Source organism: Monodelphis domestica, chromosome 1, assembly GCF_027887165.1.
Source record: "Monodelphis domestica isolate mMonDom1 chromosome 1, mMonDom1.pri, whole genome shotgun sequence".
Lineage (NCBI taxonomy): Eukaryota > Metazoa > Chordata > Mammalia > Didelphimorphia > Didelphidae > Monodelphis > Monodelphis domestica.
The window spans coordinates 333,920,096-333,945,173 of NC_077227.1; the positions used below are offsets into that span (position 1 = coordinate 333,920,096).

Genomic DNA, 25,078 nt, shown 5'->3' on the forward strand with positions numbered 1-25,078 from the left:
TCACCAATGTATTGTGACAAAAGCCTTCATCCGAATGGTGAAGAATGGTTTGGATAAGTAGAAAAATGTGGGAGGGCATTCCAAGAGGGGTCTTTTTTCCATCAAGATATCAATTTACTACTATTTAAATAACATACTTTGAAGTTGACCAGTGAGTAACTTCATCTTCTGTATCTTTTCCCTGTTCTAGGCTTGAAGTGTAAGATCCAACATAAAAGAGTGGATGGATTAGGAATGATTCTGAGCAGGGCTTGTCTGCAACACATGCGCTATGCATGCACAAAGCAATGGGAAATGGAATTCTGGGGGAAATTATCTAGACACCTAAGGCAAAAAGCAATAAAATTTGAGGGAAAATTCTTTGGGGAAGAGACTCTCAAATGTCAAGCTTGAATGTCTACTTTGTTACAATTCTAGAGCTAGTTGCTTCATTCTCTGCTTTGCAGTGCTAGCTTAAATGTAACCAGTTACACTTAAATGTGTTATTTTCAACCTAACAAAAATTGTCTTACCTTCTGTGTGTAGATGATCACAGTGCTAGGTTTTGGAAAAGATGCAAACTTCAGATTTATTTGCTACCCTTCTGGAGATTATGGCCTCTGAGGGAATCATAACATATACATATTAAATAATATAAAACAATCATTGGGGCACAAAAATGTGAGATCTGAAGATGGGAGGCAAGGTACTGCAGATTGAGGAGATCCGGGACATTTTCCTGGGAGTAGGGATTTGAATTGGTCCTCTAAGGGTGGCTAAAATTTCAGCAGGTGGAGAGAGATTTTCTAGAAGGGGAGGAACAGTTAGAGAGACCTAGCTTTTACCCTGACATGCATAATCCAGGTACAAAGCCCAATTGTCCTCTTACCCCTGGTCTAGTCTCTTATCCCATCCATATGTATTGGGGTGGGAGGAAATGGATAGCAGCACCAGGGGAGTTCTTTAGCATGAATAAACTAGGAAGTTAAGCAGCCAAGCTAAAAAAAAAATTTTTTTAATGGATGGAAGGAGGAAGCATTTTGGCTGAGTGTGTAGTTCAAATCCCACCTCTGCCACTAAAGAAAATGTGACCTTGGGACAGATATTTAATTTTGCCTATCAGAGCCTAACTTCATTGGGCCTTCATTTAAAACAATGTTTTTCTTTTACAAAAATGCCTAGTAAATGAGGGGATTGGACTAGTTAACCTCTAAGGTCCCTTCTGGCTCTAAATCTATCATCCTTTGACTTTTAATCTAATATCCTGAAAGACATGAATGTTCCTTTAGCACTGTTGGCATCTAGTCCTCTCTGTCGCCAGCCCCAGACCCTATTATTATTATTATTAAAATTTTTATCTTTATTTTATTCCAATAACAAATTTACACCTAAGTCTCCCTCCCCTCTTCTCTACCCCCTCCCCAAGTTTTCAAACAATTCAACTGGACCCCTCTTATTATTAAAGTAGTCAAGAAAAAGATAAGAGAGTGAAAATGAGAGCCTTACTAATGATAACCATAACATTACCCCACGTTTATATAACACTTTAAAGTTAACAAATATTTTCCATTTGATTTCACAGCAACCCTGGCAGGTAGATGCTCTTATTATCCTCCTTTTATAGATGGGGAAAAATGAGGCAGGTGCAAGTCAAGTGACTTGCCCAGGGTCAGTCCATGTTTGAGCTCAGTTCTTCTTAACTCTTAAGTCCAGTGCTCTGTACACCTGCTTTAATAAGAATATGTAATCCTAGGCAAGTTACTTAACCCCATTGCCTAGCCCTTACCACTCTTCTCCCTTGGAACCAATACTAAGTATGGATTCCAAGGCAGAAGGTATGGGTTTAAAAAAAAGAAGCAGAAGCAATCTATTGGAAAATTCATGAAGCCTGGATGTTGGCTTTGTCATTTCCCAACTATATAAACCTCAATTTCCTGTTTTAAAAAATGAGATTATTATTACTATATTGTCTATTTCATTGGATGGTTCTGTAGAAAACCATGTAAATGTGCTATATTATTACTGGAGACCAGACCCCAGAATTTCCTTCCTTTTGTGATCCTTCTCACTTTCTAGGAAGAAAGCAGCTTTTGTTTAGTGAGTTGGGAGAAACTGGGAGAGAGCATTATTTGAAATTCTTCAGAATAGTTTTTCCTCACCAACTTTTAAACTTTGACCATTTTTTCCCTTTAAGCTTGACCATTAAAATCCTGTCAGGCACAAACCTGTGCAGCAGATTCTCCTGGCCCTCCAGGGGAGATTCCTGACATGTAACTTTGATCTTGGGCTTTGACCCTCCTCTAAATCACACAAAAAAAGTGGTTTTTGTGTTTTGTTTTGTTTTGTTTTGGTGAAAGAAAATGAAAAGACCCAGCTACTTCTTTTTACAGTGATTTGATTCCAATTCTGAGTTCCAGAAGTAACATTCTGAAGGCAAAAGTTTTATATATGCATTAAGCCCAGCTCACTTCAAACTTTGAATGCTCAACTATTTAGGGCCTCTTTCCTTAATATAACTGTTAGTGCCTCTCTTGAATAGCCTTGTAATATAGCTATATGACTCCTTAATTTATCTATTGGATTAAAAAAAAACTTATTTTGTCTTATAATCAATAGTATTGATTCTCAAACAGAAGAGGGGTAAAGGCTTGGCAACTGGGGTTAAGTGACTTGTCCTGCGTCACACAGCTAGGAAATAGCTGAGATCAGATTTAAACACAGGTCCCCCCAACTCCACCCCTGGAGCTCTATCCACCATTGCTACCTGGCTGCCCCTTTCAATTAGATTTTAAACTCCTTGATCTGAATAAAATTTAATCTGAATGGAAAAGTTCATCTGAATAAAATTTATTAAGCACCAGTTGTGTGCACAGCACTGTGCTAGACTGGAGAAGAAGCAAATTTTAGATACAAGTTGTTTTCTGCCCTCAAGCAACTCATTTTTTTTCTCCTTTGTTCCAGTTTCTGGCCATGAGATGGCACCTCTCCTTGCCAGGACCATCTCTTTCACTTGGACCCCTGATCTCACTTCTGTGTGCTCACTCCTTTGATGCTCTCAGTAGATGTCTTATCTGTAGACTTTCCCTTTCTATTCTCCACCTCTACTATCCTTAAAAAAATAAAACAAAAACAACCGTCTTACTCGATCTTGAAATCCAATAAATAAGTTTTCTCTATTTCACATTCAAGCAAGGGTTTTGTCTACAACTCTCCTAGCCTCTACTTCTTCATGTCCCATTTCCTTCTCCACCTGCCTTCTGGTACTGCCACTCAATTAAAACTGCCTATTCCACATTTATCAAAGATCTCTTAATGGCAATGTCCTTTTCTTAGTCCTTATTCTTCTTAATCTCCATACAGTTTTTGACACTGGTCTACGCCTCCTCCTGAATTCTCTCTCTTGCTTTGGTTTTTGTGACATAATAAAATGATTATTGAACTGAACTAATAATATACATAGTAAATAAACATGGTGGAAAGAATATTAGATTTGAAGTCAGACTTCCTGGATCATTATCTGAGCTCCTACTATTTGGAAAAATTTCTTATACTTGCTGGTCCTCAATTTCCTTATTTGTTAAATGAGGATAACTTAGAGAGGAAACCTCTGAGTTCCCTTCTTTTAAATCCCAGTGATGCCCAATTTGACATGATAATTACACTAGAGAGCTCCAGAACAAAAATGGATAGCAAAAAAAAATGGTCCAAGATGGAAAAAAATTAAGGATAAACTTTTCGAAGGAGTTAGCATTTTAGTTATAATTGAATATTGTTTTTCATCATATCTCTCATACCATGGGCAAGGCTTTGTATGCCACACATTATGTTTGTGCAGTAAGTGAATTAAAAAAAAAAAGCTGTTGCTTTGGGATTTTCTAGCACTCCTGGTTGTTCATGTTGAGTTCCTACTGAAAGTAAGCAGTACAATGAGAAGTCTTTATCATCTGTCAAAAAAAAAATTCTGAACTGGCAGTCTTGCTTCCAACATTTATTAATCTAACTTTAAGGATGTCACTTCACTTCTCTGAGGTCTAGTGCTCTCATTAGTTAAAGAGGTGAAAAAAGTCCAAGTCTACCATCTTCTCACTGTGTTTGAGACTCAAATGATGGATATTAAAGTATTTTAAAACCATAGCAATAACTACCACTTTTAAGACTTGCATTCTTTTGTTTGGTTTGCACCACCACCCAGAGACGTGAGTGGTGCAAATATTGTCCCCATTTTACAGATAAGGAAATTGAAACTAAAAAAAAGAAAAGAAATTATTTTCTAACTCCAAATATTGCTCTACATCCTACACCATACTGCCAAACTGCTCTATAGATTTAAGAGATTATTTCTGATGAGCATTATTATGCAGTTGAAACAGCCTGGTCTTTGAATCAAAAGAACATTTCTTACCTAAGCGCTTACCCTATACTTCCTATCTGTGTGACCTTCAATAAGTTGTGTCAACTTCGGTTTCCCCTTCTTTAAAAAGGGGATAATCCTTATGCTACCTAAGTTACAGGATTGCTTTAAGAAATGTGATTTATAATTACTGAACTACACTTAGTGAAATTTGAATTGTTATTTGTATTGGATTGTTGATTAGCAGTTGGGTGGATGGGGAGCCGTTGAGATGGAGTTAGGGGGAAAGCCCTAAAAAGCCTAGATTGGGATTTGTGATACAGGCTGCTGAAGAAACTGCAGTGAAGGAAAAGTACTGTTGGACTTAGTCAGAAGAGACAGAAGCATGACAGAGCTATATTATTTCAAACTTCAGTGGAAAATACTGATTTCTTTTAAGTCCCAGGATTTTCAAAATGTGGGCAAGTTAGATGTCTCTTTGGAGAAATTGCCTGAAGAAGCCACCAGCGCTAAGAAGCATGAAGAATGGAATCATGGAGACCAAGCAGAGAGTTCGCTCTTTGTAGCAGCTAGAGCTGCTCATTTCTCAGAGGATCTAGAAGAAGAAATCATTGATCACAAAGTAATTTCAAGGTATTTGGTATTAACAGAGTTTTCTCTCAGATTCAAGATCCTGAAAATGACTTTCTTAATTGCATCCCACTTTCCTGATGAGGCACAACATGGCACAAAGGAAGGAGCACTGGGCTCTGAGCCAGAAGACCTAGGTCCTAGGCCCCAAACTGTCACTCATTAGTTATATGACTTTAGCAAGTCATTTAATCCTTCTGAGCCTCAGTTTCCTCATCTATAAAGCCAGGAAAATAATCCCCCACATGGTCTACTTTACCAGGGTTTTACAAAGAAAGTACTTTCTAAACCTTAGAACCCTATATAAATGTGACTAATGAATATGAAAATATATTGCAACTCTAAAAAACTATTTAACTATAAGGATTATTAAGTCCTTAAACATAAGGATTTAAACATAGGATAAAAACTGTTTAAATATAAAAACACCCTAGTGGGGAGTCAAGATTTATGTGGACAGTTAGAACTTAACAATCCAAAAACTTGATTTCTGCTATTATTCTCAATTCCATTAGCCCAACTGTCACCAGATCTGTAAAACAAGGGGCAGAGAAAGAGGATTTAAGTTTTGTCTCCTCCTCTTGGCCATGTTCACCCTCTGCTGGAGGTGTCATTTGAAACTAGAAATAATTATGAATGGAAGGAATTAGAAGGATCTGGTTAATTTACAAATTGCTTGTCTCTAAATAATTGAAAGTGATTTGTAAATAACATGAACAGATCTTAATCATTCAGAAAGCATAAAGAAAAACAGTGGAAACTCAGTACTCAAAGAAACCCAAAAGATCTGGGTCCATATTCAGCTCTACAGTTTATTCACCTGTGTGACCTGGGGGCAAGTCCTTTCCTCAATCTGTTTCAGTTTCTTCATTTGCAAGTTATTGGGCTAGATAATCTCTAAAATCTCTTCCAGATTTAGTTGCTATGAAGCCTGATGGCTTAACAACATTCGTGCTGAATAATCTTCAAGCCTTCTGTATTTGAAAATTGAACATTCATGGTGATTATTACATCTTTCCATCTAAAAGAATACATTTGGCACACATTAATCCCCAGCTGTCCCATGAATTTGGTTCTAAGGCTGTCATTATTGAATATTTTAGAGTTTGAGGACATCCCAAACTTGAACTAGAGTCATTGCTTACCACTCCTTCATGAATTGTGAATCTTATCTATTCTAACTGGAGCAGTTCTTAGGAATCTCTTCCCTTTACTGAACTAAAGTTGAACCCTCCATGATTTCCATCTATTGGACCTAGTTTTCCTCTCTGTGCCTAAGCAGAAATAAAAAACAGAAAACACTTTTTAAGTGATTAATCTATGTTCAGGGCTCCATGCTATGTGGAGGGGAAATACAAAGGAAAATGGCAGTTCCTACCCTTAAGAAAATCAACAGCAGTCTAGTAGGAGGATGAAGGATAGATAAAAATAATCATAATAAAAGGTAAAATAAGATAAATGTATACAGCAGACAAATCGGGCACAAAACATTTGGTGAAAGAAGAATTATTCCTAGTTAGAGGGATCAGAGAAGATTTCTTCATAGAGGAGATAGTACTGGAATTAGAGCTTAAAGAAAGAGGCTTTCAACAGGCAGAGATATATGTATGTGTAAAGGATCCATTTCAGCCAGACCAGCCAGTATGTATGTATATGTGTGTGTGCGTGTGTACACACGCACACACTCAGAGATGAAAGAGGACAGGATAAGATCAGGAAATGGCCACTAATAAAATTTGCCTGAAACATAGAGTATGTGAAAAGGAAAAAATGGGAAATAAGCTTGAAAAAGTAAATTGGAGATAGACAATAGTAGATCTTAAATGCCAGAGTTTGTATTTTTTCTCATAAGTTATTGGGACTCAAGTGTTTTTAGCAATGAAGTGACACAATTAAACGAGGGTGCATTTGGGAAGTTCCTTTGACCGCAGAGTGGGAAAAAACAGATTTAGAAGGAGATAATCAATTTAAGCCTACTATCATATCTACTATAAATCTTCTCGTCCTTGGATTAAACATCTACATTCCTCATAGAATATGATTTCAAGTCTGTTCACCATCCAGATCAATTACTCTAGGTCATTCTAGTTGAACAAAATACCTTCTAAAATGTGAGACCCAGTACTGGGTACAAAAGTTCATTTTGTGCCCTAATTCAGACAGGGTCAATAGAATGTTCTTCTGTACAATACCTGCTTTCCATATCACACTATTTATTTGTATTGACCTTGCAGTCCTCTCAAACTATTGAATTTTTTTCATCTAACTTGTTCACTAGTCACACTTTCTTATCCTGGACTTTTATAATTGTCTTTTGGAACTCAAAGATTTCACATCTGTCCTTAAATTTCATCTTTAACCTGTTATTCCAGGCTGTTGGCATTTTTTTGAGATCCACATTTTGTTATCTCAGTATTCTATTATCCATATATCTTCCAGCTTTGACTTCTATACTATGTCTTGAGTCAAGTTCAATTTAGGAAATCTTCTATAGACATATGTTGTGATAACAGAACACAAATGAAAAATAATTCCTGTCTTGAAGTTGCTTATATTCTATAAGGAGATATAAAATGTACCATGACAACCAATTACAAGGTAGTTTGAGAGGAGAGAACTCTTAACTTTTAAAGGTTAGAGAGAAATTCATAATAGACCTGACACCCAGAATGATCCTTGAAGGAAGGAAAAAGCTTTTGAAAGGCAGAAGTAAAGAGGAAGAGTATTCCAGGATTGGGGGAGGTCATATGAAAACAGAATAGAGATGAGATGTAATGCTAATTACCTAGTTTGCCCGCAACATAAATGTGAAAGGAAAATATATGAAATGTTCAGAAAGGTAAGGTAGATCCAAATTGTGAAAAATCTTAAATGCCAAGTGGAAGAGTTTGCTTTTTATTTTAGAGACTTTAGGAAGTCACTGGAGAGAATTGTATTTGGGACTGACATAGTCAAATTTGTGTCTCAGAAGATTGTTTGGAAGTCAAATTAAAAAGGGAAAAGTCAGGAAATAAAGAAGCTGTGGGTAAAGAGAAGAAAATAACTGTGGAAAATGTTTTGGATATAAAATTGATAAGACTAAACAAGTAATTTTCTGGACAAGGGTAGAAGTATTAAGGATGACCCTCAGGATCTAAATCTTGGGCTACTTAGGACCATCTTCAAAAATGGAAAGCTTATATCGGGAGCAAGTTTAGAGAGAAATAGAATGAATTATGTTTTGAACATAATGAATTTGAAATGCCTTCGAGATATCCAAACAGAGGTAGACCATAAGCAAACAATAATGTGAGATTGCAGTTCAGTAGAAATTGATACTGGATGGGTCATGAGAAAATATAAATATTGAACAAGAAGGGACTTTAGATGTCATCTAAACCCCTCATTTTACATTTGAGGAAACTGAAGCCCAGAGAGATTGTTACTTATCCATGGTAATATATATGGAAGTGGCAGAGCTGGGATTCAAACTCAGGCTGTCTGACCCCAAATCCAACACTCTTTCAACTGCCCCTTGCTGCCTCATGTTTAATGATAATTGGGAGCAGATGAAATTTCTACAGGAGAGCATATGGAGAGAGAAGAGAGCCCAAGAGAGAGCACTTGGGGACATCTGTACTTTAGGAAAATGGTGATGGTTCAACAAAGGAGATTGAAAAGAAGCAACCCTGCAGGTAGGATTAGTGGGAAAGACTGGTCATCTAAGAGTATAAAAAGGAAAAAAAAAGTTTCATTGAAACTAAGGAAGAAAAGAGTATTCAGGAAAAAGATAATCACTAACAAAAAGTTGCAGAGGAGTCAGGTTGGATGGATGAAGATGTAGAAAAGGTAGAGAATTCAGATTTAAAAGATTATTGATAACATTTGAGAGAGCACGTGGGGCATGAGGAAGCAGAGGGGGGAGTGGCTATGACAGGGAGAAGAGAAAGAAGGCTCTAAGGGTATGGTTGCATTAAATGAAGATCTTGGTTTGGTTTAAAGATTGAGAGACTTGGGCATTATTATTTGTAGGCATTGAGCCAGTGGGAAGAAAATGAAGATGATGTGAAGGTGAGGAGGGAGAAGAAGAGCAGGAATGATCAAAGGCAGTGTTCCTGGAGAGATGGGAATAGATAGGATTAAGGCCTGAAGTAAAGAGGGATGGCCTTGGAGAAGAGAAGGACTATCTCAAGAGACTGGGGCAAGGGAGGACACAATATATGTTGAGAAAGATTGTAAGATTTAGAATGGAGTAAGAGCTCACACACAATGCATGACTGTACTTTTCTCTGAATATCAAGAGACTCCTTGAACAAGTGTGATAGAAATAAAAAGAAAGTCATGTAGTAATGAAGGGCAAGATTAGATTGAATTAATTCTTTAGTTGACTTTACTGGGCAAGCATATGTCTTAGGCCAGTAGCATTTAACCACAGAGTAGGAGGAGGAAATAGTGAGGAGAATGGTGTTATAGATTGGCAAGTCATTGATTGGCAAATGTGCTCAAAATGCTATTAATGTATATATTTGAATTCTAAGTATGAAGGCAGCCATTAGAGTACAGAGAGGAAACAAGACAGAGAGACTGAAAGCCACATATGAATTTTGTGAGAAAGGAGGGAAAAATGATCTAGAGAATGGTTGATGATAGCAAAAAAACTGGATTTAGAGACATAGATGCAATGAACTTTGAGGTGGGGGGGGATAGAGGTTTCAAAGTAATGGCTCCAGAGTACAGGCATGCACAAGACATGGACCAACTTTGTGGAGTACCCCAATGGAACATTTCCATTGGTCCTTGAATCAGAATTTGGCTTCTGTGGGGGGAAATATATTGGGTTTGGAGAGAATTGGTTTAAGCTCCAAAAAATTAGTACCCTCATGGAAAATGCCAATGAGACTACTCTTCTACAGTATACTAGCACATCCTACTTACAATCTATACATACCTATAATCTGGAGAGAAGATATGCATGGAACAATGAGAAACAAGAAATTTGTTGACTCTTCTTCCTAGAATAGGTTCAAAGCCATGACTAACTCAGGACAACCAGGGCTTTGTCACAGGGCACTGACATGGATGGAGAGGGAATAGTGGTTGCAATACTTTCTCCCTATAATAACTCCCTCCCCAACCTTGCTTTTCATGGTCCTCTACCAACCTACATGGGCCCCAATCCCCTTTTCCCCTCCCCAAGATAAAACTAGATCGAAGTCTCTATGGGACAGACTACCTTCAGTTCTGGAAAGACCGAACCTTTGAGTTGCTTCCTTCTCCACTCAACAGAATTTGCTTCAGATGCAAGACTTCTGAGTTTGGGGTCTGCCCAATGTGTCAGGGGTCATGAGAGAAAAGGAGTAACAATTAGTAAAAGGTTGGTGAGGAATTGAGTTTCTTACAAAGAGAGGAAAATTTCAGAGTATAAGTAATTAATTAGTAAAAAGTGTAAAAGCGAGAGTCAAAGACAAATCCATGTATCCCTGTTCCAAAGATTCCTGTTCTCCTTATTTAATGTCACATGACTATAATACTCATACATTATCTTTGGATTTGGTCCACCCATTTCTGGATTCCAAATTATCTGCCAAATCTCAACATTCCATTCACACAGGATCATGAGAGGCTTTTGACAGCTGATGAAATGTAGATATATTGTATTTGTGGCATGTTAAGGATGCAACATGCACATGGAAAGGAAACAGTAGACCAGAAGAAACTAAAGATGGTAGGGAGGAATTAATCAGAGGCCAAAGCTTTTAGAGCACATGAGAGGGATAAGATCAAGGGCTCTAGTAAGGAGGAATTGGTCTTGGGAAGGAGGACTCTTCATCAGAGAGTGGAACAAAAGACAACAAATAAAGACATTACCATGGCATAATTATTAATAACGAACCAAGGTCTGTAGTTGTACAATCTATTTCTATTTTTTTATTTTTTTTAGTTGGAACATTTGTCCATTTGCAATCTGGCAGAGTCTTTCCTATTCACTAACAATTCCCCAAATCCTTCTTAAAAATATGAAACTGGTGACTGGGGTGAGGGAAAGGGAGGAGGAGAGTAGGAGAGGAGATGGGCAAAATGATTCCTCATGAAGGAGCTGGGCAGTTGGATAGCAAGAGATCTGACTTCTCTTTTTGCCCCCCTAGTCTTTGTAACCCTTGCCAAGTTACAAGGGATAAGAGTTAGGGGTGGTGAGGAGATAGAAGGTGCATTATTTCTCCTTGACAGGATTACTTCCTGGTGTTTCAGAAAGTCTTATTGTTGCTCAATCTCCCCTCCTGATTCTACTGTCCTGAGCCTCCCTTCCCAGGGTAGACCTAACCATCCCAAATGATCCTGGGGTAGACATACTAAGCAGAATATTTGCCATCTCAGTGGAACACTAACCATGGCTCTGAAGAAAGCAGATGAAAATACATGTCATAGCTCTTATTCTAGGTTTATATCTCAGCTTTTGGAGAACTAATTCACTGAATGTGAAGCTATATAATGCAACAATAAAATACAAATTGAATCCCATTACAGTAAATCATTATTATGAATACTTTTGACTATTTCAAAAGGCAATTTCCACTTGGGTAGAAATTATACTTTGTTGGTCTGATTGTTGCAAATTATATACAGGAGCATAGTATATATATATATATATATATATATATATATATATATATAGTGGGGAAAAAAACAAAAAAACTGAACTTAGAAATCTTTCTGAAGACCCATGTTGGAAACTCAGCTCTGCCACTTTCAAGATATGATCTTTGATAAGTAATTTCACCAGTTTTAGCCTCAGTTTCTTAATTGGTATAATACTCCCTGAGTCATCATGAGGAACATTTAAGAATTTAATCTCAGCCCAGTGACAGAACAGGCCCAAAACACAATAGCATGTTGAATTCCTAGAATCACTGTGTCCAGAACAATTAAGTTGATCAACTGTACAACTCTTCCCTAACTAGACCCCATCTGGGAGGGTGATGTCCATTTCTAAAAGCCATGTTTTAGGAAGAACATTGACAAATAGGAGTAGGTCCAGAAGAGGGTGACCAAGACGGTGACGGACCTAGAGGCAAGGATGTATAAGAATTTGCTGAAGAAACTAGAGATGTTTAGATTACTGAAGACTCAGAACCTACCTATCAGCTGCTTTCAAATACTTAGAGAGGAGCATTTACATTGAGGCAAATTTGGTTCATTGTAAGAAGAAACTTGCTAATATTTAGTCATCCCAAAAGGAGAATGAACTTCCTGAAAAAAACAAAAACAGTAAATTCCTCATCAGTGGAAGTCTTGAAGCAGAGCCACCACTTGTGGTTGTGGTAGAGGTGAATCTCCATCCAGGCATAGATGGAATTGAATTACCTATGAACTCCCTTCAACCTCTGGGATTCTGACTCTAGGAAATAAGATTTGGAATACTTAAATGAATCCATGATCTTATTGGAGTACTTTTTCTGTACCTTCTCATTCCAAATAATTCTTACATATCTCCTTCACTAAATCTTTTGACAGAAGATTTCCCCAATATTTTAGAGGCCTATTTCTGGTTCTTAAAGCATTTCAGATATGAATGCAACAATAGAGCTGCTCACCTTTAGCATCAGCATCATGCTCACTAAATGACTGGCCTACCTCCTTTTCTGTTCATTTCCTCAATGTTTTGTGGTGTGTGTTTTTTTTGTTTTTTTTTTTTACTTCGCTTCTCACATGGAAGTCATTACTGGCAAGTGACAAACTCACACCTACCTACCATGCATCTTTTCATTGCCTTTTGGACTGCTTGCCAATGTATCTCTGAGAATATAGGGTTTCGTCTCAGACAATTGTTGTGAAAAAGATAGGCTTTTATTTGAGGGATTATTTAAAGTACTTCACGATTTTACAAGTGCAACTCAGGCCCATTTCCCCCTGCCCAAGTTCTTGGCTAAGTTCATTATATATTTGTTAGGTAGACTGAGTGGATTAACCATTCAATCACATGTCATAATTTGGGCAAGATGTATTCTTTATACACTTGCTTTTTCATATGTGGGTGATGAGGCTGATTTCTTTTGAATGATTATAGATTTTACTGAGTGCTTACAAGTGTTTATAAAGTTTGACACAATCAACAGTGGCCTTCATAAATAGAAGCATCTATACAACAATTCTCTATTACCAAGAAATTTCCTAATCCTTTTCATATCTCAGAGGCTGTGTCTCCCTATTTGACACTTCTCTTATTGTTGACTTTTTTTTAAGTCAGAAAAATCAGATCTTTAATCAGGAAAGGGATAAGCCCAAATATTCAGCCAGAGCCCAGCACCAAAAAACTTTTACAGAGTCTATACCCTGGGACTCTAGGGACAGTATCCCTGAGAGTTTCACCACGCAAGATGATAGATCCATTAATGTTGACTTTCTATGGATGAATGGACAAGATCATTTCTGTGATAGTCTTTATCCTGGAGTCCTAGAATACATGGGAGACTTCTTTGAAGAATGCTTTTAAATGTGCATTCTGTTCTACCAAGTCAAATGCATATTTTCTTTTATTTTTTTTTTTGGTAATTATAATAGAGAATGGAATTTTATATTCTGAGCACATCTCAGTCTTTTGTGTGTCGATAAAGATGTAGTCTGTTCTAGAAAGTAATCTGTCCTTATATTTTCATCCAAGAGTACGTCAACTGATACAAAGAACATTCAAAAGATAATAAGAGACATGAAAGTAGGCTTATGGGATGACATTACTTTTTTAAAGTATTTCTCATTGTATGTTCATTTTCATTAGGTGCCATCCCCTAAAATAATTTGGATGTCCTATATTCAGAAATTTTAACTTTTATTTTCAAATATTCTCATATTCTTTTCTGGCAAATTAATACCTGCAAAGTTAAAATTTCTGAATTCTGTTTCTGTCTCATTATATCAAGTGATATATGTCTACATAGTTCCCCTCTGTTTGCTTCCATTTTAGATTGCAACTCCCCCAATCAAACGCTAGAGTGAGTTCTTCCTCTAAAAAATGGTTTAAAAAAGTTGTCAAACATATTTGGACTGAGATATCAAAAATAAAATTTAAATATCAGGAGGTTATTTTCTATATTTTACATTGTATGGACCATGAAAAAATGAGAGAACACAGAGGTACACTATAGACTTGAAGTCAAGAAATCCAGTTTTTAGTCCAGGATTCTCTCTGATCTTGAATAAATTATTTCCTTCTCTCTAGTCTTTAGTTGGCCCAGATCATAGAACTAATAGTGGGAAGGGACTTTAGCTATCATCTAGTTAAACCTCCTTATTTTGCCTTGAGGCATCCATAGACTAGAGAAATGAGGTGACTTGCCTAAAGTCACACAGGTAATAAGTAGCATCACCACAAATCCACTGATTCTCAATCTATTTTGCTCCAAGGACCTTGACCATCTCTATTTTAGGCTTCTGAGGTATGTTCCCTCTCAAAAAGTCTGTAATTCTAAATATCTATGATATGGTTTCTTTCTTGATTTTCTTTTTTTGTTTTCCTCCAACCTTGTTCCTTTTAGGGTTAAGGTCCAATTCATGCAATTTGTAAACACAATGCCAATATAGCAATAATAGAGAAAAATTCTCAGAGAATATCTATGTCCAGATCTAGAATTTTGAATCTTTATGTGCCTAAAGCCAGTAACACAAAGATTCCATATAGAGGGGAGCCTATAGCTCTGAGCAATAGATGGATTGCCCAATAACATAATATTGTTTTAAACTTTTACCTTTTGCCTTAGAACCAATATTAATCTAAAGCAGAAGAACAGTAAGGGCTACACACTTGGGATTAAGCAACTTGCCCAGGGTCACACAGCTAGAAGCTGTCTGAGGCCAAATTTGAACCCCAAATCTTTCATCTCCAGGCCTGGCTCTCTATGCACTGAGCCACCTTAGCTGCCCCAGCACAATAACATTTTTAAGTAATTTATTTATTTTCCAGGACAAGCCACAGTGACACCAGCCTTTATATCCGAAGACAGAGTAATAAGCCCTCAGAAATGGTTAGTATGCTCATTCCTTCCTTGTGACAACACTTGGTTAACTCATCAAGTATCCTCCAACCCCTCAGCCCAAGCCTTGAAAGGCATTCACTCTAGTCAGATATGGAAAGGAGAAGACAATCAAACTGACTCCTTTTGGTTAAGAAAAATTCAGGATTCCCAATTTGAGCAAAAAGGGAAATGTAAATAGAATTAAAAATTAGAAAGATTGTTTCATTAGGAAAACACATGAAAGAGCCTTTAAATTACATCCTAATAGGGCAAGGTAATCCTGATAAGGCTAATTTTACCTTCTAAATGATTGAATCATCCTTTTGTTCATTTGATAAACATTTATTTAGCACCTTTGTAGGTGATTCTATAAAATACTGCATTAGATACTGGATACATACCAAAATGCAAAATGACAATTTTCTTTTTTTTAATTAAGTTGTTTGTTACATTAAAATATACCTAATTAACTCTTTCCTTCCTTCCCTTGTTAGAGAGAGTACCATTTGTCAAAAATCTTGTGTATATATAAAACTGCTTTACATTTGCCTTAGAAGAAACTCAAATCGAATATATCTCTTTTTCTGGCCTTTTGTCCTCTTTTTAAAGATCTTTTTCTCTTGTGTCACCTCCCCTAAATTTCACGTCTACCAATCACAGCGGATGCTTTTCTCCAGGACTGCTCACTCTTTTGTTCTCACCTTCTTTGGTTAGATTATATCTTTTTGGGTTACTTAACACCTTTTTTGGTAAGTTCAAATTTGTAGTTACTTAACACCTTTTTGTGGTTAAAATGGGTAGATGTACTTAAAATACTGAGTTATCACCTTTTTGTAGATTAAAATTTAAAAATAGATTGTGGATTACAATTCTAGCTTCACTATAAAGGAAGAGCTAAGTACCTTCATTATTACAATCAGGAGATTACAATTTTATCTTTACAATAAAGGAAGAGCTAAGTATCTTTATTGTTACAATCAGGAGATAGCTAAATCCAATCTTCACAGCATATGCAAGTCATTTTTCAAACAATATTTCTGTTATAGTATGTAATATTCTCTTGCTTCCGCTTGTTTCCTTCTTCATAAAGGAGTCCTGCCAAACTCCTTTGATGAAACAAATATGGTGCTGATACCTAAATTAGGAAGAGCAAAGATAGTTTTTCTTGATGCACAAATCGCGTGGCCAGTACTTCATTCACTGAAGCTTTTTCCAAGGTAGAGAGGAAAGAGCTCTGAACTTGGAGTCTTAGGGAATTGCCTAAAGCATTGAGAGCAATGGTGACTTCCCCAGAATCACATAGCCATGTCATATGTGTTAGAAGGGAATCTTGAACCTAAGTTTTTCATCTTTGAAATACTTTTATACCTACCACACCATATAGGCACTCTACTTAATGCTGCCAGCCACACAGGATTATAATGGATTAGGAAAAATAATTATATATATATATATATGCATATATATATATATATCCTTACATTTTAGATTCAAATATATTACATGCATACCCATATATACACATACAAATAATTATTTAATTAATTAAGTTAAAGGAGCTTCATAAAGCACTAAGTACATGTTATTATTGCTGTATTATTATTAAATATAGCACATATATACTGGTTGGATTTACATTTTTTTCCACTTATGCAGTAAAGAATTTAGAATATATTACTTTAAAGTTGTATCTTAGAACTATATATGAGTATGTGATATACATACATATGTTATATATACATATATTTCTATATCAATAGTTTTATAGTTTTGTGTGTATGTATGTAAATATATACATATTTAAAGAAGGCTAGAACATTCCATTTATATTTTAAATTCCACTGACTCCTCTCTTTTCAATATTTCATCCTTATTAATTAATTTTTTGGTTTGTACATTTAATGGTAGGATCATTATAGTCATGCCCGTTTGAGACCTACAGAAATGGAAGAAAGAAGAAATCGGTTATTCAGGTAGGTGATTTTTTAAATTGAAAAACAATGTCCCATGATCACCTCTAAACTAAAATATCTTGATTAAATCTCAGTGTTGTCACAAGATGGTCAGTGTAGTGCCTTGGAAAAGGATTCCTGCATTTTAATTTCAACTGTTTTCCTCTTACTTGTGATTTCAATAAGAGTCAATCCAAGTCTCTGAGCCTCCATTTTCATAGCTGTCAAGAGGGAATGATTGTTCTTCCACTGATTTTCTTGTTAGAATTGAGAGAAAAATTTTGTAAAATGTAAAACAGTATAGAAATATCAATAATTATAATAGAATATTATTAATAAATAAAAGTAATGTCACTATAATCTTCCTGTTGATTATTGTTAAGAAAATACAGCTAATGGAATTTTTACAAATTCAATACAAATGGGAAGAAAAGGTTGGTAAATAAATTGGGGGTAAAGGAGATGATTGTTTCATTGCCTAACCTGGTACAGGAAATGAATCAATTTCACTTTCACCATTGAGGGGTGAGTTGGGCAGGGCAAAGGGGTATTAGAAGTCTGTGTGTGCATTTAGAATAGTGTCATAAACTCAGTTTTGGAAGCAAAGCTAATATGGAAGACAGCTGAGAAATGGCCAAAGTAATTCTGGGATTCTCTTCCTGTCCTGATGATCCTAGAACTTCCTGACAATTGAGTTAATGCTTTGGGTCACCCCTGCAGGTACCATTCTAAGAAACTTCCTGAGCTGATTTTTCAGGTCTATGGAATCAAAACAAGTGAAGAGGGAATGCAAAAGTACAAGGAAGTCTTTGAAATTATTTTACTGTGGACAAATTAGTTACCCTAAAGTTAATTTTGCCAGAATGGTGCTTAGCTAGATTGTTGTAAAATGTTGATGGATTCCTGAAAAATCACTCGATATCTTTCTTAGAATGTAGGAAAATGGTCACTTCAAAGCCTGGTATGGTAAGGAGTTGAATCTTTTCCTAATCTCAATATTGATAAATTACATAATTTTTAGCCATTTATTTGAACCTACTTGGGAAGACATCAGAGCAGCACCGTCCTTGCCTTTTACTGCCTGACTGATGCCTAGAGATGCCTCCTCTGGTCCATCATCTCTCAGATTCTTTCAACTCTACAATTCTCTGACTCTGAAATTCTTTGGCTTAGAGCTTCATGCAAGCTTTAGTTTCCCACTGAGGCCATCAGACTGGGCTACTGCTACTGTTTCTCTGCTCTTTCCTCAGCCCTGACTCCAGATTCAAAGCCTCGCTGCTCTCTCTCTCCTTTCCCAGTATCAGCTTGTAATGGTCTCTATCTTTGTTTTCCCTGGCCTAGGAAGGCAAACAACTTCGGAGAGGCCATGCTGCATGGACATCATGGTGCATCAGACTCCCTTGTACATTTTGCACAACAACAGGACCTGGTGTACTTCATCCTCTTCCTCTGGTTGCTGGTTTACTGCCTTTTGCTCTTCCCGCAGCTTGATATCAAAAAACTTTGATTTGTGTGTTTCAATAATAAAGGACAGAGACCTAATTGTATTTTTTTTCATTTAAAGTTTTGGGGGTGGTTGGTGAGAAGGCTCACAGTGTGGACAGATCACTGATTTGGGATGAAACATAAACTTAGCTCTGACCAGTTCAAGACAAAGGGTATCTTTATTCTTTGGTACTAATGCCATAGCATGTGTCCTGCTTTCACAGAGTACATGTAAGGAGGATAAGTAGATTAATTTCACTAGGTATATTTCCGAGTCTAGGAACCTCCCTTTGTCATCATTCATTCAGTCCTTCAAAGATCTTTGATGCCATCATCGTATGCCTCTGTGTCTTAGAAGAATTTCATTAGGTTCTGCAGCTAAAAATAATCCGGAAACCGTCACCCTTCTGGTGACAGCCTTACCTCATTTAGTGAGCCTAGTCCTGAGACAGGAGACACCCCCAGGCCGTGCCCAGACTTGTACTTGAAGTCTTTCCATCTTGTTAAGACCTGCCAAAGCTTGCATTCCATTGGAATAGGCTTCGAAAGCTTCCCCGTTCCATGAGAACGTCAAACCTCCCCGTCAAACCTTCAATCCACTTAGCAAGTATGGGCAGGAATCTGGATTTAGAGCTGCAGGTTTCAGCTGCCCCCGTTTAACTTGGGTCACTTTACCTGGCCAACGAAGGCTGCCCTCAGCATCAAGTAGGGTTGCTCAAAATAGTTTACCAATATGGTTGGTTCACGGGTCTAGATTCTGAGTCAACTGTTGGACTTGGACTAGCAAAAGAAAATGTTGCATTCCCTTCAAGATCAAATGGGAGGTACACCAGGGATCCGTGGTGGGAGAATGTATGGTGTTGGGTGAGAGGATCTGAGCTACAAAGCCAACTCTCCTAAGGGGAGGGCAGCTGGGGACACAGGAAAGAGTGTTGGACTGCAAGTCCAAATGTCAGCCCCGGCATACCAGCCATGGGATCTTGTACACATTAGCGAAGCTCCCTGCATTGTGGTTCCATCATCTTTAATATTAAAATAATGATGTTCGTACAGTCTACATCACAGAAGTATTGTGAGGAAAATGGTTTGTCAACCTGTGAATGCTGTAGAAATGTGAGCTATGATTATCAGCAAATCAATTTGACTTTGGAAGAGATGGCAAATAAAGTTTGTCATAGGCAGTGTTGAGGACAAGTCCTATTTTTAAAAAAAATAATGATCAGCCGTTATGTAGTGCTTTAATGTTTACAAAGCACTTTTACATATATTGTCTGCTATCCTTAAAGTAACTAAGAAATGGGAGTATGAGCCCCCACTTATTAGATGAGCAAACTGAGCCTCAGAAAAATTAAATGACTTGCCCAAGGTAAATGCATTTAGGATCTGAGTCAGGAATTGAACCTGGGTCTTCCTGACTCTGAAGTTCACATTTTTAATGACACCACCGGCTGCCTTCTTTTTATATATGTAAATGCTGCTTAGAGGATGGAAGGCAAAAGAGAGGCATATGAGACTAGAAATTAAACTCTTGTACTTCAGGAACAAAATCTGGGTTAGTCCATAAAGGAAAAACTTTGGACAGACTTCAGAATACAGACCTTTCACTTTGTCCTTCCAAAAGTTTCTGCAGGAAGAACTTCAAAGAATCATGTAGCCCTTGTGCTATTAGACTATATAGAAAGAAATTAGGATTCTCACCAATTTCCCTTTGGAAATGGTCGCTTTCTATAAACTAAGGGTAATACTTTGCTATTTCACAAGGTGGTTGTGATGAAAAGTATTTGGCAAAATAATATTTGAAAAGAATAATAATTTGCCAAAATAATTGACCATAACAATAGAAGTATCAACTGTGGTTAATGTTAGAAAATTAGCAAATTAATTGTGGCATGATCATCAGCAGTTGCACAGATTGTTTATAACCCTTTTTATCCACAGAGAACACTTCTTAAGCAGTATTGCTCTTGGCTCAGTAGGATTAAAGAATGAAAATCAATCAATAATGGGAAGCTAGGCCCAGAGTCACAAGGACCTAGACTCAAATCTGAACCTTGCAAGACACTTCCTAGCTGTGTGACACTTAACCCTGATTGCCTAGCCCTTACCACTTGGCTGCTTTGGAAATAAAATAGAAGGTAAGGGTTTAAAAAAAAAGAAAAGGAAAAAATCAACAAGCCTTAAGTGTTTACTATGTGTCAGGCACTGTACTAGGGATACAAAGAAATCTCCCTCCCCCCCAAAATAATAACAAAACCCCCCAAAACTTGTCATGGAATGGCTTTAGCTCTGAGAGACTAGCAAAGCTGAGATAGGTTGCAAGCGAGGGCTCTAAGAAAGAGATGAGGAAGGAGAGGAGGCATGGGTGACAGCCTGGAACAAAGGAACAAAGATAGTAGATAGAAAATAATGTATAAGTAGGCCAAAATGATCGTAGAATTTGGAGGGGACTAAAGAGTAAGAAAAGGGTGCCATTGATAGAGCATCAGGCCTGAATTCAGCAAAATTTGGCTTCCCCAGGTTCAAATTTAGGCTCATACACTTTTGAGCTATGTAAGTCACTTAATCTTGTTTGCCTCAGTTTCCTCATCTATAAAATGAGCTGGAGAAGGAAATGGCAAACCATTCCATTATCTTTGCCAAGAAAACCCCAAACGATGTCACAAAGAGTCAGGCACAACTGAAAAATGACTTAATGACAACAAAAAAGTATAAGAATACTGAAAAAGTAGGAAGGACCCAGATTGTAGTCTTTATAGCTGTTCCTAGAAGTAATGGGAAGCTGCTAGAATTTGCTGAGCAGATGGGGGTGGGTTTAGACTGACCTTGGCTTTAGGAAAATCACTTTGGCAGCTGTATGGAGGATGTCCTGGAATTGGGAGAGACTTGTAGTGAAGAAATTAATTAAAAAGCTATTGCAGGGGCAGCTAGGTGGTTGAATGGATAGTGAGCTAGGCCTGGGGTCAGGAGGGCCTGGGTTCAATTCTGAACTCAGGTATATCCTAGTTGTGTGACCCTATGCAAGTCACTTAACTGCAGTTGCCTAGCTCTAAACACTCTTCTGCCTTGGAACCAATTCTTAATATTGATCCTACAAAGGAAGATCCTACGAAGGTTTTTTTTGTTTTGTTTTGTTTTGTTTTGTTTTTTAAGGCTATTGCAGTAGTCCAGGAGAAAAGTGATGAGGATCTAAAATAGTTTTGTAGTTGTGTTAGAGAAGAAAACAGGATATATACAAGAGAGGTTGTGAGGATAGAAATTACATTTGGCAACCAATTGGACATATGAGGTACGTGAGGAGTTGAGATTGACAGCAAGGTTGTGGACTTTCGTGACTGGAAGATGGTATCCTCAGGAGTGGGGGCCTTAAAGAGATAGAGGGAGAGGGAGATGGCAGAACAGTGGAATGAGAACCAAGAAATTTGGGTACTTGCCCTAGGTCTACTAACTTGGGCTAAAATTACTTTCTCTTTGGGGTTCTACTGTTATTCTTGCTGAGATCCCTCTCGGTTCCAATGACTATGACATTTTTCCTAATCCCCAGATTATGACTAAGAAAACTGTAAGAGTTAAAATGGTTGAGGTTGTAAACTGTAGTGAGTAAAATAGTGGAAGATATAAATTGTAGTAGATATAAGAGTGGGTGAGTAAATTTGTGACTGCAGGAAATATGTTTTCACTACAGTGTCTTGTTTTAAATCAAATATTTAAGGTGGTTGCCAGGGAAATATTCCCAATTATGAATATACCCAAGTCAATTGGGTTTTATAGAGACTTTAATTAATAATACAATGAGGAATTAAAGAAAGAGAGGAAAAGGAATAAAATGAGAAAAGAATAGGTCGGCCCAGGCAGCCCTGGCCAACCCAGGCCTAAGCCCTAAAAGAAAAGATCAGTCAGTCCTTAATCACTCACCATAAGATCTGTTCAAGCGAGGATTCAGGGGGACAGAGTCTACCCAGAGGGAGTTCCAGCCAGAGTCAGCCTCCCTTGAGAGACCTCCTTAGAGATTGTCCTTCTCTCAACAACCTCCTTAGAGGCTGTCTCTCAAGAGACTCCAGAGAATCTTGTTTTTCAGCTTTTCCTTTCCTTATAAAGGGAAATTTTCCTTTGTCACCTCCCCTAAATTCTTACATCTACCAATCACAGTAGACGTTTTTCAAAGGATAGACCATTCTTAGTCCACACCTAAGAAGGTGTGGATTTTTGAGTAATTCACAGCAGGAAAGTTCTGAGTAAGTTTCCCAGTTCTTTGTTCTTTATAAGTTCACAAGTTGCCTGACCTTTATAGGTACTTAGCACCCCTTTGTATTAATTCTAAAAATAGGCATGGCTTAAGTATGGGTGTAAGTATTTTTCATTGTTCAGCAAGGAGTTTTCTCCCCTAAAGCAGTCTTAAGTACGGGTGGAGTAGAGGTCTTCACATTTTTGATCTAAGTAGAGTTCTCACATTTTAGATCTAAGTAGCTTCACTGTTTAAAATGGGGAATAGTCCCAATAGGGAATTGTCCCAATGAAAAATTCCCCAATGGGTAATTTTTTTAACATTCACAAGTCTGAGAAATTTCAAGATTCACAATTCCCCCTGATGATCATTGGGAGACTAGTCTCCCCATTGATCATTTAACATAATCAATTTGTAATCCTAAATGCACTTCTAACTATAGATATACACAATATTCAATTTTCTAAGAGAAATTAGAATAGCGAGGGAGGAATAGAAAAGAAAGCAAAACCAATGTTTTGCTGGGCGCATTGACAGAAAGCCAAATTAGGGGCAGTACCTTTTGGCATAAATGTGTACATTTACAATAAATGTTCAATCAAGTTCAGTTCAATCAACCATATCCAAATTTCATTCTTGATCTTCTTGATGTAGTGTGGATTTTCTTGCATCTTTCTGCAACAATTCATTCTCTGGATATAGGAGTTTCAAGCTTCTTTCTTGAAGATATTTTCTCGAACAAAATCAAAATTCTTGGATTTTCATAAAAATACAATCTCAAACAAAAACTTCTTAGATTTTAAGTTAAAATACAATATCTGGGTTCAAATCCCAACTTTGCCCCTTATCTACCAGGGTGACTTAGAGTAAGTCATTTAATTTCTCTGGTCCTCAATTTCCCCATTTGTAAAATAAGGAAATTCCACTAATGATCTCTATGGTTCCTTTGAATTCTAAGTGCTGTGACTTTAATCCCCCAAAATTAATTGTGGACACATTTCTGTTCCGAGTATGTCCCGTGTTGTCAATATCTTTATAGCTTGAGTTAACCATGATAGTCAGAATGGAGTCCTGAATCAAATTTCTGATACAAACAAAATCATCTTTTAATTTCAGTCCTCACTTTTGAAAACTCCTACAATATCCTGACCAATAAGAATAAACACACTGATTCATTGTTTCTTTGATGAATGAGAAGACACAAAGCTTCAGAAACATCACTCTGAATGGTCATTCTCCCTGGCCACAACTGAAGTTAGAGAATGGGCAAACAGTTCAGAGTAACAGAAAGGCAAAATTAAACTCAGTGTAAGAAATAATTTCCTAACAATTAAAGCTGTCCAACTTCAACAATATAATAGACTGCCTTGGCAGATAGGTAATGAACTTCCCCTTAGTGGAGAAATGTTTGTAGTATTATTACTATTTTCTTTTACAAAGCCTAATGGAAGTCAGAATCTTTTACTGTCTGGGGGAAAATGCCTGTAAAATTTTATTTCTTGTTTACTTGCATTCAGTTAGTACAGAACAGATCTATTACAAGTATAAGAAATATCTATATAATCAAAAATTCCCTGGCTGAAACTAATGGCTTATTCTTTGAAAGCAATAGTTCAAAATAATGACATGCCTGGACCCCTATAGAATTCAGAAGGACCTTAAGAATCCTTTACAAGAAGAAAGTCTTTGTTACATGTAGCCATGTTGCAAGGATCTCACAGACACGAGAGTGGTGAACTTGCTGACATCATTAACAATACTTGTAGAGATCATGTAGTCTAATTCACAATTTATAAATGAACAGGAAGAAACCAAGAGAAGGAAAGTAATTTGGTGGAAGTCAGGCAGGATGGGAACCTGTACTATCTCTTCTGCCTGCCAGTCTAGTGTTTTTCCCCCATTCATGAAGGAATTATAAGAAATGGGATTATAGAATTTTAAATGAACACGTATTTGTTAAACACATACTACTAGATATCAGCCAGGAATATAAATACAAAAACAAAGACAACTCCTGTTCCTAAGTAGCTTACATTTTAATGGGGGTAAATAGCACACACAGGGGAGTAATAGCCAGTTGGAGCCATTTTGGTTCTAAAAGCTTAGAAAGCAGTAAGGGGGGTCATAGGGAATCAGATTGATGCACACCATCAAGGAACAATGACATTGTTCCCAAACTGAAAGAGGGGAATTAATAGAGGAAAGAAAGACTGCATACTTGGTGTTAAGGAGGGTGGTGAAAAGGCTATGGACTAATGGCCAGAGAGGAGAGAGAAAGGAAAGGACCTAAGCAATTATCTGGATCAGCAAACATTTATAAATCACAATATGTTAGAGCTTAAAGGAAATTTAGAGTTTATTTAGTTAATAGAATTTAGAGTCTCAAGGAGCTTTAAAAATTATGAAAGTCTTCAGAGATGGAAGGAACCCAAAAGGTCCAACCCATGCATGACTAAGAAGCACATTAATTGCC

General features: G+C 37.1%; 1 protein-coding gene across 6 annotated transcripts in view; it reads left to right on the top strand.

The window, feature by feature from the left end:
• Positions 1–18,440, top strand: part of CLMN (calmin) — a 171,471-nt gene extending 153,031 nt beyond the window's left edge. For 3 of the 6 annotated variants that reach the window (XM_001375611.4, XM_056811312.1, XM_056811313.1), the window contains 4 exons: positions 4,770–4,963; positions 14,895–14,955; positions 16,855–16,919; positions 18,240–18,440. In XM_001375611.4, coding sequence (XP_001375648.1) covers positions 4,770–4,963; positions 14,895–14,955; positions 16,855–16,919; positions 18,240–18,405 — 486 coding nt within the window. In that variant the 3' untranslated portion in view covers positions 18,406–18,440. Of the gene's footprint in view, positions 1–190; positions 361–4,769; positions 4,964–14,894; positions 14,956–16,854; positions 16,920–18,239 lie in introns of those variants that run through there. The other 3 variants (XM_056811314.1, XM_056811315.1, XM_056811316.1) reach the window with 3 other exon arrangements.
• Positions 18,441–25,078: the final 6,638 nt, after the last annotated feature.